The sequence below is a fragment of the Crocodylus siamensis genome, chromosome 4 (genome assembly GCF_052110815.1).
Source record: "Crocodylus siamensis isolate JL-2025a chromosome 4, ASM5211081v1, whole genome shotgun sequence".
Classification (NCBI taxonomy): domain Eukaryota; kingdom Metazoa; phylum Chordata; order Crocodylia; family Crocodylidae; genus Crocodylus; species Crocodylus siamensis.
In genome coordinates this window covers 206424453-206439886 of record NC_143398.1, presented here as the reverse complement: position 1 = coordinate 206439886, position 15434 = coordinate 206424453, and the positions used below count along the sequence as shown (strand labels likewise).

At 44.8% G+C, this 15434-nt stretch overlaps 1 protein-coding gene across 5 annotated transcripts in view; it reads left to right on the top strand.

Annotated features, from left to right (window-relative positions):
• The window catches only part of UBR3 (ubiquitin protein ligase E3 component n-recognin 3), a 261968-nt gene that overhangs the window by 80524 nt on the left and 166010 nt on the right, over nt 1–15434 (top strand). For all 5 annotated transcript variants that reach the window (XM_090045497.1, XM_090045496.1, XM_090045495.1 and 2 more), the window contains one exon: nt 10727–10823. In XM_090045497.1, coding sequence (XP_089901623.1) covers nt 10727–10823 — 97 coding nt within the window. The remainder of the gene's footprint in view (nt 1–10726; nt 10824–15434) is intronic.

Here is a 15434-nt window from a genome sequence, read left to right as displayed (position 1 = left end):
CCCCCTGCCCCAGGGGCAGGGAGTCAGCTAGCTGTTTGTTTTCCCCAACATTTAACTTTACAAACATAAGAATTGTCATACTGGGTCAACAGTGGCAGAAATAGATGCTAGAGGGAGAACACTGTGACCTGGGTATCTCTAGAGTCATCTATTCCCTATTTAGTATCCTCCTTGGGATCCACCATTATTGGTTTAGGGATGTCAGAGGAAGCATCTTCAACCATTCTGTTTAAAAGTCATTAATAGATTTATCATACATGAATTTATCCTGTTCCTTTCTGAACCTGTGTTATCTGTCTCCACCACCTTCTGTGGCAATTAATTCCATAAGTTTAACTATGTGTTTTGTAAAAAAGTATGGAACATTTTTCCAGGACATTCAAGTGAGGACTTCTTACATAGCTGTTCTAACCACTGTTTAACCTGCCTGATACAGTAGTGGTCTAATCTAAGAATATGAGGTCAAGAAGGGGAATAGAATCAGGCTGTTTCTCAGGGGAGGGAGGATTTTTTTGTTCTTAAAAAAACAGGGATATCCTCAAAGAGCAGGTAGAGGACATCTGTGATTTGAAATCCCTGGCTACTGTATGTCAGAGAGGATATTTTATACCAGTGTTATGTAAAACTGCTGGTGGCCCAAATAGTATGGGCCCTGTGCTTCCCCAGCTGCCCACTGCCTGAGTGTGTACTACCTCCTGTGATACGGGCCTCTGGACCATGCATGTGAGCACACTGCTTCTCCCTCGCTTCCCTCCCAGAGTGCTGTGTGTAGGCCCCTAGCTGTGTCTAACCCCCCGGGGCTGTGGGCTCCCCCTGCCTGGGGGGGTGGGGAGGGGGCAGGATGCAAAAGCTGGGGATGAGAAGGGGAACTTGGAACCTCTGGCTGCTGCTGTAGCATAAGTAAAGGGAGTCATGGTAGTGTCTGGGTTGGAGCCTTATGGGCCACATGCAGGTCACCAGTTGCCAGCCCTGTTTTACACAGAAACAAATCCTACATATCCAAAAAAGTATATACCTTAGATATTCAAAGTATGATTCCTTTCTGAGAGAGAGGAAAAGATTTTTTGGGAGTGATATCTTTTGTTAGGCCAAATATATAGTTGGGATAAAGGTAGTCAAGCTTTCAGTTGGTAAGAATTTGCAATTGAAAGCTTGCTAACTTTATTCTAACTATACAGTTGGTCCAGTAAAACGTATCACCCACAAAATATCCTTGCCTCTTGCATAATTCCTGGACCTTCATGACCACAACATGGCTTTAACACACTGTGTCAATTCCTTTCTAACTGATTCCAGTCCAAATGAGTTTCTTCATGTTTCTGTTGTCTTTGTGCCTGCCTATGAGCATTAGAGTGGCAACTCCTTTAGAATAAGCTCAAAATAGATCCGTGAGCATAGAAAAAAATAAATTTCTTTAACATGACTTAAATACCAAAAACAAAAGTTTGTTTTATTTTAACCAAGTAAGTGGCTGCTAGGAAACCTGCCTTCATTTTTGGATAGGAAAACACAGAGGATTTAAACTCTAGCGGCTTCACAGATTCATAGATATTAGGGTTGGAAGGGACCTCAGCAGATCATCAAGTCTGACCCCCTGCCTCAGGCAAGAAAGAGCGCTGGGGTCATATGACTCCAGCCAAGTGCTTGTTCAGTCTCCTCTTAAAGGTAGGGGAGAGCACCACCACCCTTGGAAGCCCATTCCAGATTCTGGCAATCCTTACCATAAAGAAGTTCTTCCTGATGTCTAACCTGCACCTGCTCTCTATCAGTTTATGGCCATCATTTCTAGTTACTCCAAGAGGTGCCCTGGTAAACAGAGCATCTCCTATCCCTTTCTGCCTCCCTCCTCTCCCCTCCCCCCCAAATGAATTTGTAGGTGGCCACAAGTTCACTTCTCAGTCTTCTCTTGTGGAGACTGAAGGGATCCAGATCCCTCAATCTCTCCTTGTAGGGCCTTACCTGCAGGCCCCTAATGATACGAGTGGCCCTCCTCTGGACCCTCTCAAGGTTATCCACATCCATCTTGAAGTACGGCGCCCAAAACTGGGTGCAGTAGGCCAGCTGCAGCCTTACCAGTGCTGCGTGAGGGGAATTATCACCTCCCTGGACCGTTTGTGTTGCATCTGCTAATGCATGATAAAGCACAGTTAGCTTTACTGGTCACTTGATCATATTGACAATTCATGTTCATTTTGGAGCCAACTGCGACTCTGAGATCCCTTTCTGCGACAGTGCTGCTGAGACGGTCATCCCCCAGTCTGTAAGTGTGTTGGTAATACCTTCTCCTTAGGTGCAGCACTTTGCATTTGCTCTTGCTGAATTGCATCCTGTTCTGTTCTGCACACTTCTCCAACCTGTTCAGATCCACCTGGATTCTTTCCCTGCCCACTAATGTGTTTAATTTTCCCCGTAATTTGGTGTCATCTGCAAATTTGGACAGAGCGCTCTTCACGCCCTCATCTAAGTCACTGATGAAGACATTGAACAGCACTGGTCCAAGGATTGAACCTTGGGGAACTCCATTGTCCAGTTCTTTCCAGGTCGATGCCAACCCATCCACCACCACTCTCTGGGTGCGTTCCATTAGTCAATTTGCCACCCACCTGACTATGTAATCATCTACATCACAGCCGCTCAGTTTATTTACGAGAATAGGCAGATACCATATTGAAGGCTTTCTGAAAATCAAGGTAGATAACATCTACTGTGTCCCCTGCATCTAAGCATTTGTGACCTGGTCATAAAAAGAAACAATGTTAGCCAGCCAGGATCTACCTGCTGTGAACCTGTGCTGGTTGCCCTTCAGCATTATTTTTCCTGCTGAACTCGCACAAATGTGATCCTTAATAATTTTTTCAAAGGTTTTCCCAAGGATAAAGGTGAAGCTAACTGGCCTAAAGTTACCCAGATCCTCCTTCCTCCCCTTCTTGAAAACAGGGACCACATTGGGCCTTTTCCAGTCCTCTGGGACCTGACCTGAGAACCATGAGTGCTCAAACAACCGTGCCAGTGTCTCTGCTATGACACTGGCCAATTTCTTCAGGACCCTTGGATGAAGATCATCTGGGTCTGCTGACTTAAAACACATCCAGCCCCTCCAAGTGTCCCTTCACTAAGTTGGCGCTAACAGTTGGTGGGCTGGTTTCCTTCCTGTGCTCATCTATAATCCAGTTGGGAGATTTGTCCTGATCTGTGTTCAGAAACACTAGTAAAAAACTCATTGAAGAGCTCAGCTTTGGCCCTCCTATCTGTCACCTATTGCCCTAGTCTGCCCTGTAGGGGTCCTGTGTTACCCTGCGCCTTCTTTTTTGCTCCCTATATACCTGTAGAAGGACTTTTTGTTGTCCTTCATTTTTGTTTCCAGCCGAAGTTCCATTGCAACTTTGGCCTTTCTAACTGACTCCCTGCAAGAGCAAGCCAAGTAGGTATATTCCTTGGTGTAGCTACCCTTCTTTTGTTGAATATATATATTCTTCATAATGAAGGAGATCTTCCTGGGCCAATCTTTTCATTCTAGCCTTATGATTAGGGAGTTTAGCAAGAATCAGAAACAAGTTAGTTTTTGTAAAATTCCTTTAACTTTTACCTCAGAATGGAAATTTACTGTGCAAACTAGAATTGCATTGTGTTGTTTTTAGAGTAATGGCTGTAATGTAGCACAGAGTGTTAATTTTTGAAGAAACACAATATGGATATCACAAAATATAACAGGCTTCCTGTCATGAGAAGATTGCAGTCTAAATTAGACTATTACAGCAGGAATTGATCTCAAAGGAGATGAGTTGAGGAATGCTAGTGAATGAACATGTTTCACCAACTGCTGCATGTCATGGAGCAGATAAGCAACAGAGGAATCTGAAATGCTTCAAGTATTTGGGGCAGTGATCCATACTGTAGACCAGTGCCAGTGGTGCTTAACCTTTTTGGCCAGTGGGCTGTGGTCAGAGCTGGTTTCTGGTCCCAATCTGGCACAGGGGGGTCCTAGTAGGACCCCATCTGGCTGTGTGCAGGGGGTAGGGTGCATACTGGCTCCAACGTGGCCTCGAGGGGACGAGGGGAGGGAGTATAGGACTGGGTGGAAAAGGGTGTGGTCTAGCCTCCAATCTGGATGTGGGGGGCATGACCCAGCCATGTTGGGGGAGGGGGCATGGCCCAACCTGGTGTGGGGAAAGTGCCATAGCCTGGCTCCAACCTAGCTCCTCAGGGGAAGGGAGCTTGAGCTGGCCCCATGGGGCTAAGGGGGCGTGGCCCTGCCCCAGAGGAGGGGCATGGCTTGGTCCCATTCACCCCAGGGGGAGGGGCACGATCTGGTTCCAACCTGCTACACAGGGCTTGGGGTTTGGGAAGTTGGCAGTGGGGGCTGGTGGCTGTATTTATTGCCACTGCTCCTCTTCCACCAAATTTCCTGATCTGTGGGGAGCTCCCTGGGCTGGATAACTATGGCTCTGCAGGCTGCATTTGGCCTGTGGGCTGGAGGTTGTGCATACCTTCTGCAGACAGATGTAACTTTTCAGCTATTTTAAAAGGGCAGAGTATAAATTGCTGGTCAGGAGCACACACTTAATGGCTGTATCTGCATGCTTCTGCGGTGGGATAAAGGAGATAAATCTCTAACGTCAACCTCAATGAAACCGGATGAACCCTTAGTTATACAAGGGTTGTTATACTTTCACTGGTCTAGGAGAATACATATGTAACCAATACAGTGAAACAGTTTACACTGGTGTTGAACAAAATATGGCCTGTGGGCTGGATCTGACTGGCAGGCAATTTCATCCAGCCCACCAGCATCCACTAACTCAGGCCCATGGGGCCCCTAAAAAAATGTAGAAAATTAATCTTTCTCTGCCCTTGGTTCCTGTCAAAAATGCAGGAACCAAGGGCAGTAGGACCCAGGGGAAGCCCAGCAGGCTCTAACAACAGTTGGGCCTGCCTGGCCTACCCCCCAGCCAGAAGCCCCAGCCCGGGGTTTCTGGGCTGGGAGCATGCGGCTGCCCCAGTGCGGGAAGCTCAGGTAAGTTGGGGAGGGGCAGGGAAGAGAAGCAGTGCAGAGTGGGAAGTGGACCTTCCACACCTGGTGCCCCATACTGCAGCTGCTTGCAGTCCACTCCAAACAGCCCCATGCAGGCTGTGAGCACCTGCAGCGTGGGGCACCAGGCGTGGGAGGGGCTGCTTCCCTCCTGTGCTCAGTTTTTCCCCAGGCTCTTTTCCTGCACGGAGAAGAGCGGTCCCTTGCCTGCTCCATGGCCGGTGCCCCATGCTGCAGGTGCTTGCAGCCCATGCGGGGCTGTCCGGAGCAGGCACAGGCAGCTCCAGGTGGGCTGCAAGCGGCTGCAGTGCAGGGCACCAGACATGGGGTGGGGAGGGGCTGCTTTCTCCACCCCCTGCGCTCAGCACCACCTTGTAACCCGGCCCAACTGCCAGGGTGGCAGTGGGGCAGGTTACGAGCTGTTCATGAACACAGGGAACAGTGGCCTCTTGCCCCATGGCCAGTGACCCACGCTGCATCCACCTGCAGCCCACGTGAGGCAGCCTGTGTCTGCTCCAGACAGCCCTGTGTGGGCTGCGAGCGCCTGCAGCGTGGGGCACGGGCCATGGGGTGGATGAGGGGCCACTTTTTCCCGTGCTTAGCACCAGCTTTTTCCCTGCTGGCGAGCAGGGGGTCAGGGCTGAACGCTGCCCCCTGCCTGTACCGTGGGGCTGGGGGGCACTGGGTGTGAGTGGGCGGGGTTGTGGCCTTTTAGGGCCTCTCTGACAAGCCTCCTTAGCTTGTCAAAGTCAGCTTTCCTGAAGTTGAGGACTTTGTATTACTGACTGACTTGCCAGCTTTACAGCAGATGGTGAAGGTGATCAGTTATTTTGCAATCACCTCTATACAGTACAGAAACACAAATCAGGACAAAAATATTTTTTGTAATAAAATTAAAATATGTTATAGTAGGTATTTGACTTTTATCTTATGATTGGGAGTTTTTTTCGCATTCCAAGATGGCAACCCTCCCCTCTCAAAAGGAGTACTTCTGTGGGGCAAGGGGCACCAGCAAGACTTCTGGTGGCAAAAGTCATGGCTTAGGTGATGGACTGCCAGCCCCAAGATGGGAACTGTGGGGTGGTACACCTGTCAAGGAGCGGGGCTACCCTTGCAGGCCTCACAGTTCACCAAAACTCATTAAGCAGCCCTTCAGTTGAAATAATTTTCCACCTCTTGTTTACACTGATACCATTTAATGCTAGTATAATTGTTGCCTCTGTTCACACTTGAGAGTCCTGCTGACTTGGGGAGTAGTAAAGGTAGAGTTTAATGCCTCTTCTTAAAATTGCTGGTGGACTGGTCTTTTTTTAGCAGGATTTTCGCAAGTATACAGTTCAGCATTCTCAGTCTACTGTTGAATTTAACTGGTGGGAGATTAGTGGACCCCCCAAGTTATATTGCCATGTCTGCGATGCACTTTTAGCAGATTCAGAGAGACTTGTTAGTTCCCATGCACTAAGACAGAGTCATTTAACATAAGGTTGACTAAAAATAGTCTGTCCTGGAAAGTCTGTTTGGAGAAAATAAAATCCATGCATTTATTAGTTTCTGGGTATGCTAAACAACTTTGAAATCTCATTTGTAAGGTTATTCAGGTTATTTGTGGGAAGCTGGGGGGGAGTGGCAGGGCAAGGACCACTATAATAATATTGCTGGTTATACAAAAGGTAGTTACCACCAGTGTGTTTGTGTGAGTTTTTCATTTTTGGGAGATAATAATTAAATGCAAACATGTTTATTGTCATACAAAGACTGAACAATTTCACTGCTTTCTAAAATAAAGGGCCCTAATCTTGTATAGAATGTTTATTTTAGCCTGGAAACTAATAAAGCTTTAACATAGTTGCCAAACATTGGAAAAACAATTGATGAGTCACTAAACTTATCTAACTCTGGTACAAATCAAATGTACCAGGTCCATCTGTGAAGTCTGAACATTCTGGTTTCCTGTGGGTACAATGTAGGCAGTTGACAGATGACCATCTAGATATTTAATACAGCATCTCTTGTGCCAAAAATGGAAAAGAGCCAACCTGTTGGGATCCATTAGAGTCGCTGATGTGTTCCTTATCTAGCTCTGTTGAGTACTGAACTGTTGGGAATATTTTTGATGATTAAAAAAAAACTGAAGAGCTTGCATATCAGCCTGATTTCTGGAACACCCAGATAGTCAACTTTCTGCAGAGGAGAAAGAGTAAAGAAGTGATGGCTGGTATAGAAAGCTTTCAATAGAAAGACTAGTGTCTTTTAGTTGCACATCATTTTCTAATTTCAGGATTAATATTAATATTTTTTAAATATCATATTATGGATGTATCATATGTATATCCCCAAATTTAGCTTTGTTACTGTAACAGGGTCTCCATTGAGGCACTGTTGCTAAGAGAATGTGGCAGCTGGAAATAATTACCATGTGGGGGGTGGGCCCCTGCCCTTAAGGAGCCAATGGCAACCAGTCTCAGAGGATAAGAAGAAGAGAAGGTGAAGGAGGGACACCTTTGGGCACTGTAGAAGAGAGAGAGAATGACGAGAGACTTCCCGAAGAGGAGAACCAGGGAAGGCAGAGCCTGGAACCCAGACCCCGTCGTGACGTACCTGGAGTCAATAGGAGCGACGGTGAGTGTGGGAAGAGACGGAGCCGAGCCTTGGAGCCTGCACATTGGCACAGCGGAGAGAGAGAGACGCAGGTGGCAGACCCCTGCTCTGACCCTAAAGCATCCGGGTGAGTCCAGAACCTTGGGAGGGGAGAGAGACACTGGGGACCCAGAGGGCAAGACAGGCTGAGAAAGAACTGCGGAGCCTGTGCGCCGACCCTGCGCACCGACCCTGCCCGAGAGGAACGCAGGTGACAACTGTAACAAGCTGCTAATATAATCAGCAGTGGGTGCCGCACAGGCAGCGGTTGTAACGAACTGTTAATAGAATAATTGGCTGCGGAGACCAGGACTGTGTGCAACCTCATTCTTACTGTATTATCGGACTGGGACCGGTCAGGAGACCTGGGGGGTCCCCAAGACCAATCTTTGGGACTGCAGTCTCCCACAAGGGGAGTTTCCCGTAAAATAACAGAGACCAACTGAATAAAAGCCATGTGAAATAGATCTAATTCAGTGTGGTAATTCCCACGGGTATCCCTTGGTATACCAACCACTTCCTCCCTATTTCATTTCGTTAAGATCCAAGTCGTGGCAGGCGGAAATTACGAGGATAGAGGGGGTACTTGGTGGACCTGCTGACAGTTACCTATAATAAAAAAATACAACATGACTTTTTCCTTAATACCACCTCCTTAACTTGATATCTAAAGCTGCCTTGCTGCACAACTGTGCATTACAAAACATCATCTGTAATACTTCAGAAGACGCAATCAGAAATTGTTTCCCTTTCTCTGATAGACTGTTAAGTTCCCTGCCTTCAGACAATGTATATGTTTGAGGTGATAGTGTCAGCACAGTTTGGCCAGGTCCAGAGAGAGAGAACCGGAGTATTTATTTTTAAAATATAGATTTTCATCCCCATGCCTCAAGGAAATGATATGGCCATGGAGCAGCCAGTGTTGAATCATTCCCAAGGGAGTTTCTCTTGAGAGAGTGAATGTTCTTCTCTTAGTAGTTGCAACAGAGTCTTACAGTGTCCATGGGTACTTCTTCTCTAGGAGAGTGTGTTGGTCACTGGACTCTACTACTCCAGCCAAGCAGTGAGAAGAACATGCCATTTACATAATCCTCACATTGTGCAGCAGGGAGACTGCAGGCTGACTAAGCAGCCTGGATCAGTCAATCAGTGCTGCCCTGTATCAGGTAAACAAAGGGAGCCGGCAGAGTGTGTTGAGATGTGTGCACAAGGCCCCTCTGGCTGCTCAGCATCAGCACTGCAAGCTCCCTGCTCTTCAGGGGCTCAGCATTTGAAGGTCTGTTCAGGCATCCCTAGGTAAGTTTTTCTACCAAGAGAACAAATGTGGGAGAATTTTTCCAGCTCATTTGAACATGTGTATGCAGCTGCAGTTCCCCTACCTCTTAATGACCAGATGCTATAATAGCATCTGTTGTGAGTAGGTAGTTTGGAAGAACTCCTTTTATCTATTTCTTATTTCAAAATACATTACTTCATAGTAATTATATCAAGTATCTATACCTTTAATCTCTTTATAACCCATAAATTAAATGTAAATTTAATAATTACTCTAACCTCAAAAAAACTAGCAAGTTGGTTATGCTACATCTTCTGAAGTGGTTTAACATTATTACTTCAGATTTTTCTTAATGCTTTTTAACACTAAATAGTTTAGGAGATTTCTGTCAAAACTTCAATTAAAAGGGTAAGGAAATAATTTAAAAATTTTAACATAAAGATATCTTTTTTCCTACTTGATTGCAAGATATGTTGGAAAAAGGAATATAGTTTGCAGGAGAAGATTTTTTCCTGTTCCCATAGCAGAGAGAACATTTACTTAAAGGTACATTCAAGTTAAAAACGTTGCTTGATCTTGTCCATCACAATAAATGTTATTTGTCCACCCTTTTTCAAGGTTGAATTTTGCTATAGGCATTTTTGTTAGTGAACAGAATTGAGGCATGCTACAGTATGGTACACTCTTACGTTAGGCCTGTTGGTGGAGCTAAAATTCTATGGACTTGTTGTCTTCATGTTTTTCTTGCTGGTTCAATGCTATGTTATGGTAATAATCACCTAAAATCTTTAATAAGATAAATAATTTAAATTGATTTTAGTTTGGAAATATATTTCTCTCCTTCAAAAAGAAGATTTACAGTTATGCTTTTTAAAAAATCTATCTTATATACTTTTGTTGATTTACATTGCTATTTAGACTTCTCTTGGCAGCTGCACTTTAATGAATACAAACAGATACTTTTAAACTACTGAACTGGAGAGAGCGAGCTCATATTAAAATGTTAGTGACATTTGTTTCTGCATAATCCTGGTCTACTAGAGCTGTAAATAATAGTTAATAATGAAGTCCAGTTTCTGAAAGGCTGAACACAAATGTTTGAGAAGTAACTGATTATTATTTGTTACCATGAATTAAAAATACATACATACTTTGTATAAGCATTTTAATTGCTGTACTTGGTACTTAAATGTCACCCAACTTTTTACTACTATATATTTATTGCCTCTGATTTCTAAACCTGTGTTTAGAAAATGTTTTTAAAAATTCCTTTTTTGAAGATGAGAATAAAAAAGCAAAAAAAAAAATCAGGACTGTAAAACATGAGCTGAATTATAACCAAGATAATGCTGTTCTTTAGGCCTTTAAAAATGATTTTAGAGTTGTGCTCTACAATTATATATTTTTTCTCTCTGCCTCATGTCAGTTGTCACTTAAAGGACACCGAAAATTTTTTTTTAACTAGAGTACTATACAAAAAGAAATGAAACTATAATGCACTAAAAATGAGCCATTTAATTAAAGAGATCTATTGCCTGAATAGATTGTTACTTTTTAATTTTAATTCTGGAACTGAGGGGAAATATCTTTAATGGCAAAATTAGAATACACTGATAGAGAAAAAAGTAATGGGGAATTAATCTACGTTGTTTGCTGCTAAAGGCAATTTATATAACGGAAAATGACGTAATTAAAATAAATATCCATTAAAACTAATTAACAAAACAATCTCAAGTTTCAGCATTTAAACTTAATGTTAACTTGTTCTTTATTTTAAACAACAGCTGACGTTTGGGATAAGGAGTTTGACCCAGTCATGGTAATTCTTCGAACAGTTTACCGAAGAGATGTACAGTCTGCAATGGACAGATATACAGCATTGTAAGTTGACTAAATTTAGAAGTATAAAAATGAACATGGTTTATTGTACAGGGATGGGTTCCCTATAGCACAATGAATTATTTAGCAATTAAAATGGTATCATTAGTGTTTTTAGGCCCCAAATATGATGTTTGGTAAATTTAATTAACAGGAAGGCAGTGTCTGAATTGCAGTGATCTAAATCTACCGTCTCCCACAAAGTAACTTTAAAAACAAAAACAAACAAAAAACCAAAACCAAAACAAACCAGAACAGTCCAAACCATGAGCAACAGGCAGACCCACTGGGTTTTAAATACTCTGATGATGAGAACTGTAACAGCTGTGGTGGAGTAGAGAGCAGGTCATGATTACTCTTTATAAATAAATAATAGGTAAGGAGATGATGTGTTTAAGTTACTAGATAAAATTAAATGGCTATAAAGTGGGTATGAATGCATTTAGACCACTGGAGGAGTGATGTTCTAGAATGGTATTCTGAGCAATGTAGCTGGCAAAAGTAGCAAGGAGAAATTGGATGAGTGAATGCAAGGACTAGTGTGATAGTACAAAGTTAATTTGGAGTTAGAAGTTTTTGATATGTAGCCTTGAATGTTCAGTTGGTTGATAACACAAAAATGGGGGCTGAAAGCCTCAGTTTTTGTGTTAGCTGCTTGCATGTGAAGGAGTTCTCTGACAGTGTCTGGATTTTAGGGTGGTGGCTCTCAGTATTTTTGAGGTGAGTTTGGTTTTTATTTGGTTTTTATGCTTTAGTTTAGAGTACAGGCAAGCCCTGCTTAGCACTTTTAATCGGTTCCTGAAAAACCGAGTGTTAAGTTAAATGACTGTTAAGTGAAACCAGAAGTATTTGATGACCCAAGATGGTGACCACAATTGTTTTTAATGACCCAAGACAGTGACCGTAAGTGTTATAATGAAAGTTGCAGAGCGCTAAGTAAAATCAGGGATCAATTTAATATAAGCATTAGTGAAATCGAACTAAGAGAAACAGCATTAAGTGGGGGTTGCCTGTACAGGAAATTGTGGACATGCAGGCTAGGTATAGGTGTTACACATATTGCTCTTTAAGTGTGCAGAAAGCACTCTAAAGCCATAACTGAACAAACATTCACAGCTTTTAGAATGCTTTAAAAATGGTGGATCATGCTCTAAGTTAACCCCTGATGGATGAGGTTTTAGACAAAAGCACTTTCTATAAGAGTGCTCTATCAAACATCTGTGCCAAATCACTTTGAGGGTTAATTTAGAAGGCAGGGCAATCACTGCTGTCTCAGGCAGCATTGTGCTCTAACCCCGTGCAGAGCTCATTTGTACTGCTTGAGTGCTGGGCTGGCTTTGCCCTCTTGACTATTGCTAACCTGAGTCAGCTTCGCTTCCTCCCTCCAGCCAGCTGTCAGCCACAGATGGGAGGAGATGGTGGTGGGGAAGGGTGGTGTTTCTTCCTGCAGCTGCCCTGGTCCATGGCATGCAGTAACCTGGCCGGGGGCCCAGGGGAAGGGGTCCACGGTCTCTCTCTCCCCATAGCTGCCTCGGCCCCATGGCATGCCTTTGCCTGGCCAGGGCTGCTGCAGGGACACAGAGCCCAGACTCCTTTCCCTTGCAGCCCCCCTTAGCTGACTGAGAGAGCTGTCCAGCTGGGATCAGGCCACAGAGAGCTGTGAGGTAAGGGGTCCCGGGTCTTCCTCCCTGCAGCAGCCCTGGCCCTGCAGTGCATCATTGCCTGGCTGGGGGAGTTGCAGGGAAGGGTTCTAGGCTCTGTGTCCCTGCAGAAGTGCCAGCCAGGCAGCAGCACACCCTAGCACTGGGGCTTCTCTGAGGACACAAAGCCCAGGCCCCTTTCCAGAGGGCTGCCCATTCATGGGGAACTGTAGGGAAAGGGGGCTGGGGTCTCTCTCCCCTCAGCAGCTCTGGTCCTGTGGTGTGCTGCTGCCTGGCCAGAGGGGCTGTGGGGGGAAAGGGTCTGGGGTATCTCCTCCCCAACTACTGCTGAGAGTCACCAGGTGGTGGGGCTGGGGGTGGGGGTGGGAAGAGGGGCCACTCCACCAGCCTCATGGGAGATGTGCAGGAGTGCCTCCAGTGGCTAATGCAGGTAGGCTTCAAGCACTCTGCCCTCTCTGCTTCCCACTGAACATCTGTTCAATTCACTCGTCCTCTAATTTATATCTCTTTAAGTAAAGTGTGATAGAGCACTTCTGCCAGGGGCTTTTTGAATGTCTGTACTGGCTTTTTGAATGTCACAGTGTACAAGAAAGAGAGGCTAGACTTAGTAACTGTGACAGATTACCTGACCTGGTTTTGTTTTCTTCTTTGTTCATTCTCCTTCCTGTTGAGCTTTCAATATGCTTGAAGTAGTTATTGTATATGTTGCAGTGTTTTTAACTAATTAATTCCAGAGTTAAGGGCTTCTGTTGGAAAAAAAAAATTCCCTCCCTATTGGCCTGCATTAGCTGTTTTTTTTCTTCTTTTTACTTCTTCTAAAACATTGGCCCACCAGAGATGAAAGATTGGTACTGAAAGACATCTCTGGTTTCTGTGCCTTGCTACTATGCTTAGTGTCAAACTGTTTATTAGATTTAGGGTTAAGGAAATTACCCAAATGTCAGATTCACAAAAACTGTTGAAGAGGCTTTTCTGCCTTCCTTTGTAGGTTTTGGTCAACTTTTGAGGGCTGTCTGTGCCTGTCTTTCCTTAAAAAGGAACTTGTGTCATTGTAGACTAGGGACAGGCAAAATACAGCCTATGGGCCAAATCTGGCCTGCCAGGCCATTCTGTTCAGCCCATGGGACCCCTGAAAAATTTAGAAAATTATTATCTGCACCTGACTGCCTGTCAGATGACAAAGCACCAGTGGCAGTAGGACCTAGGGGGAGCTGGTGGCAGGATCCAGCGGCTGAGCAGAAAGGCTTGCCTGAGTCTGCACTGCCCGCATCCCAATCCAGAAGCCTTTGCAGCTTTGGCTGTTCACCAGCCTTCCTAGGTCAGAGTGGAGAGTAGATAAGATTCGACAGAGGAAGGTGGGGAAGTTGCTGTGATAGGCCCACACAGCCAGGAACTGCGTGGTGCTGATTGAGGCGGGCTGGAGCAAGAGTGCCCGACAGGGTGGGGAAGTGGCAGGAAGCAGTGGTGGGCATGGGTAGCAGAGGGTGGAGGGAGAAGGGGGGTGACAGGGAGGCGAGGGGAATGGCAGCGGTGGCTTCTGGAAAGTGGTGGTGGGTGGGCATGTGGGAGGGAAAGCAGGGGAGTGGTGGCAGTGGGCAGGAGTGTGGAGCCTGTGCCAGTGCTCTGGGCCCAGCAGGTATGCAGGTTGGGGGTGGCAGGAATGTGGAGCCTGGGTGCTCCGTCTGCCTGGCTGCATTGCAGGAGGTTCACGCACAGTCTGCGAGAGCCGCATGTGGTGGAGCTGGTAACCCGACCCCATCCCTCTCTCCCAGCCCACCTACCATATCAGCACACCCTCCCACTGCCCCCACCCCAGCCACATACACCACACCCATCCACATTTGCTCACCATATGCGTACCCCACCACTCAAACACCCACGTCCCCCACATACACCCCTTTATTGTCCACACACACTATACAAGACTAGGACTGTATTTTGATCTGTTATGCAATTGCCTCTAGATGCATTATGCAAGCACACAAAACAGGACAAAAAGATTTTAAAATAATTAAAATAAGGTATAGTAGATGTTTTATTTTTCAGTATATGATTTGGGTGTATTTTTCGGTTTCAAGATAGCAGCACGCTCCCTCCCAAAAGGAGTACTTCCGGGGTAAGAGGAGGGACTTCTGGTGGCAAAGGTCAGGGGTTAGAGGTGGGATTTCCAGTCCCAAGATGGCAAATGGGGGCAGGGCATCCATCAAGGGGTGGGGCTATCTTCATGGCCTTTGACAGTTCACCAAAACTCTTTAAGCAGCCCTCCAATTGCCCACCCCTGTTGTAGACAATCCAGGACATTGCTGGCACCATTTTAGGTAGTACATTGTAGTTTTTGAAGGATTTTTATTTATTTATTACTAAAGATACTAGGTGAGGGGACAAAGGGTGATTTGTGGTGGTGGTATTAGATAGAGGCCAGAATAGATGTTTTCATAGACCCTTTTGAATTTTATGTATTATACAGTTGCCTGTGATTGCAGGTGACAGTATGGTTCACAGGGTTCCTTCCAGTCTTATATTTCAAAGTCACTGAAGCAAAAGCCATTTATAGTAGCTGAAGATGCATCTATACAGAAGACCAAACAAAATTCATATTATGAAAGTTTTGGGCTCTTTTTCTGCAAAACTAGCTGGAGGCACAATGTAACCAATTAACTTTTTTCCAAATTAGATTGATGTGCTCAGTATGTTGAATAAACATTATAATTTAGACCTGTTGAAACCAAGAAGAAAAAATTATGTAAATTAAGGTGAAAACAGACCATGTTCATAGGGAAAGAATTGTTACAAGGCATATTACAGACAATGGAAAGTAAAGAAAGCAACAGCAATAATGAATGCCCTTTTGATAAATCACCTTTCCGTAGTTTAATACAAATAACAACTTGTATCTTTTTTTTAATCTCTTTGAATGTCTTGGAATGTGATAGTGGCCTACTTCGTAATACAG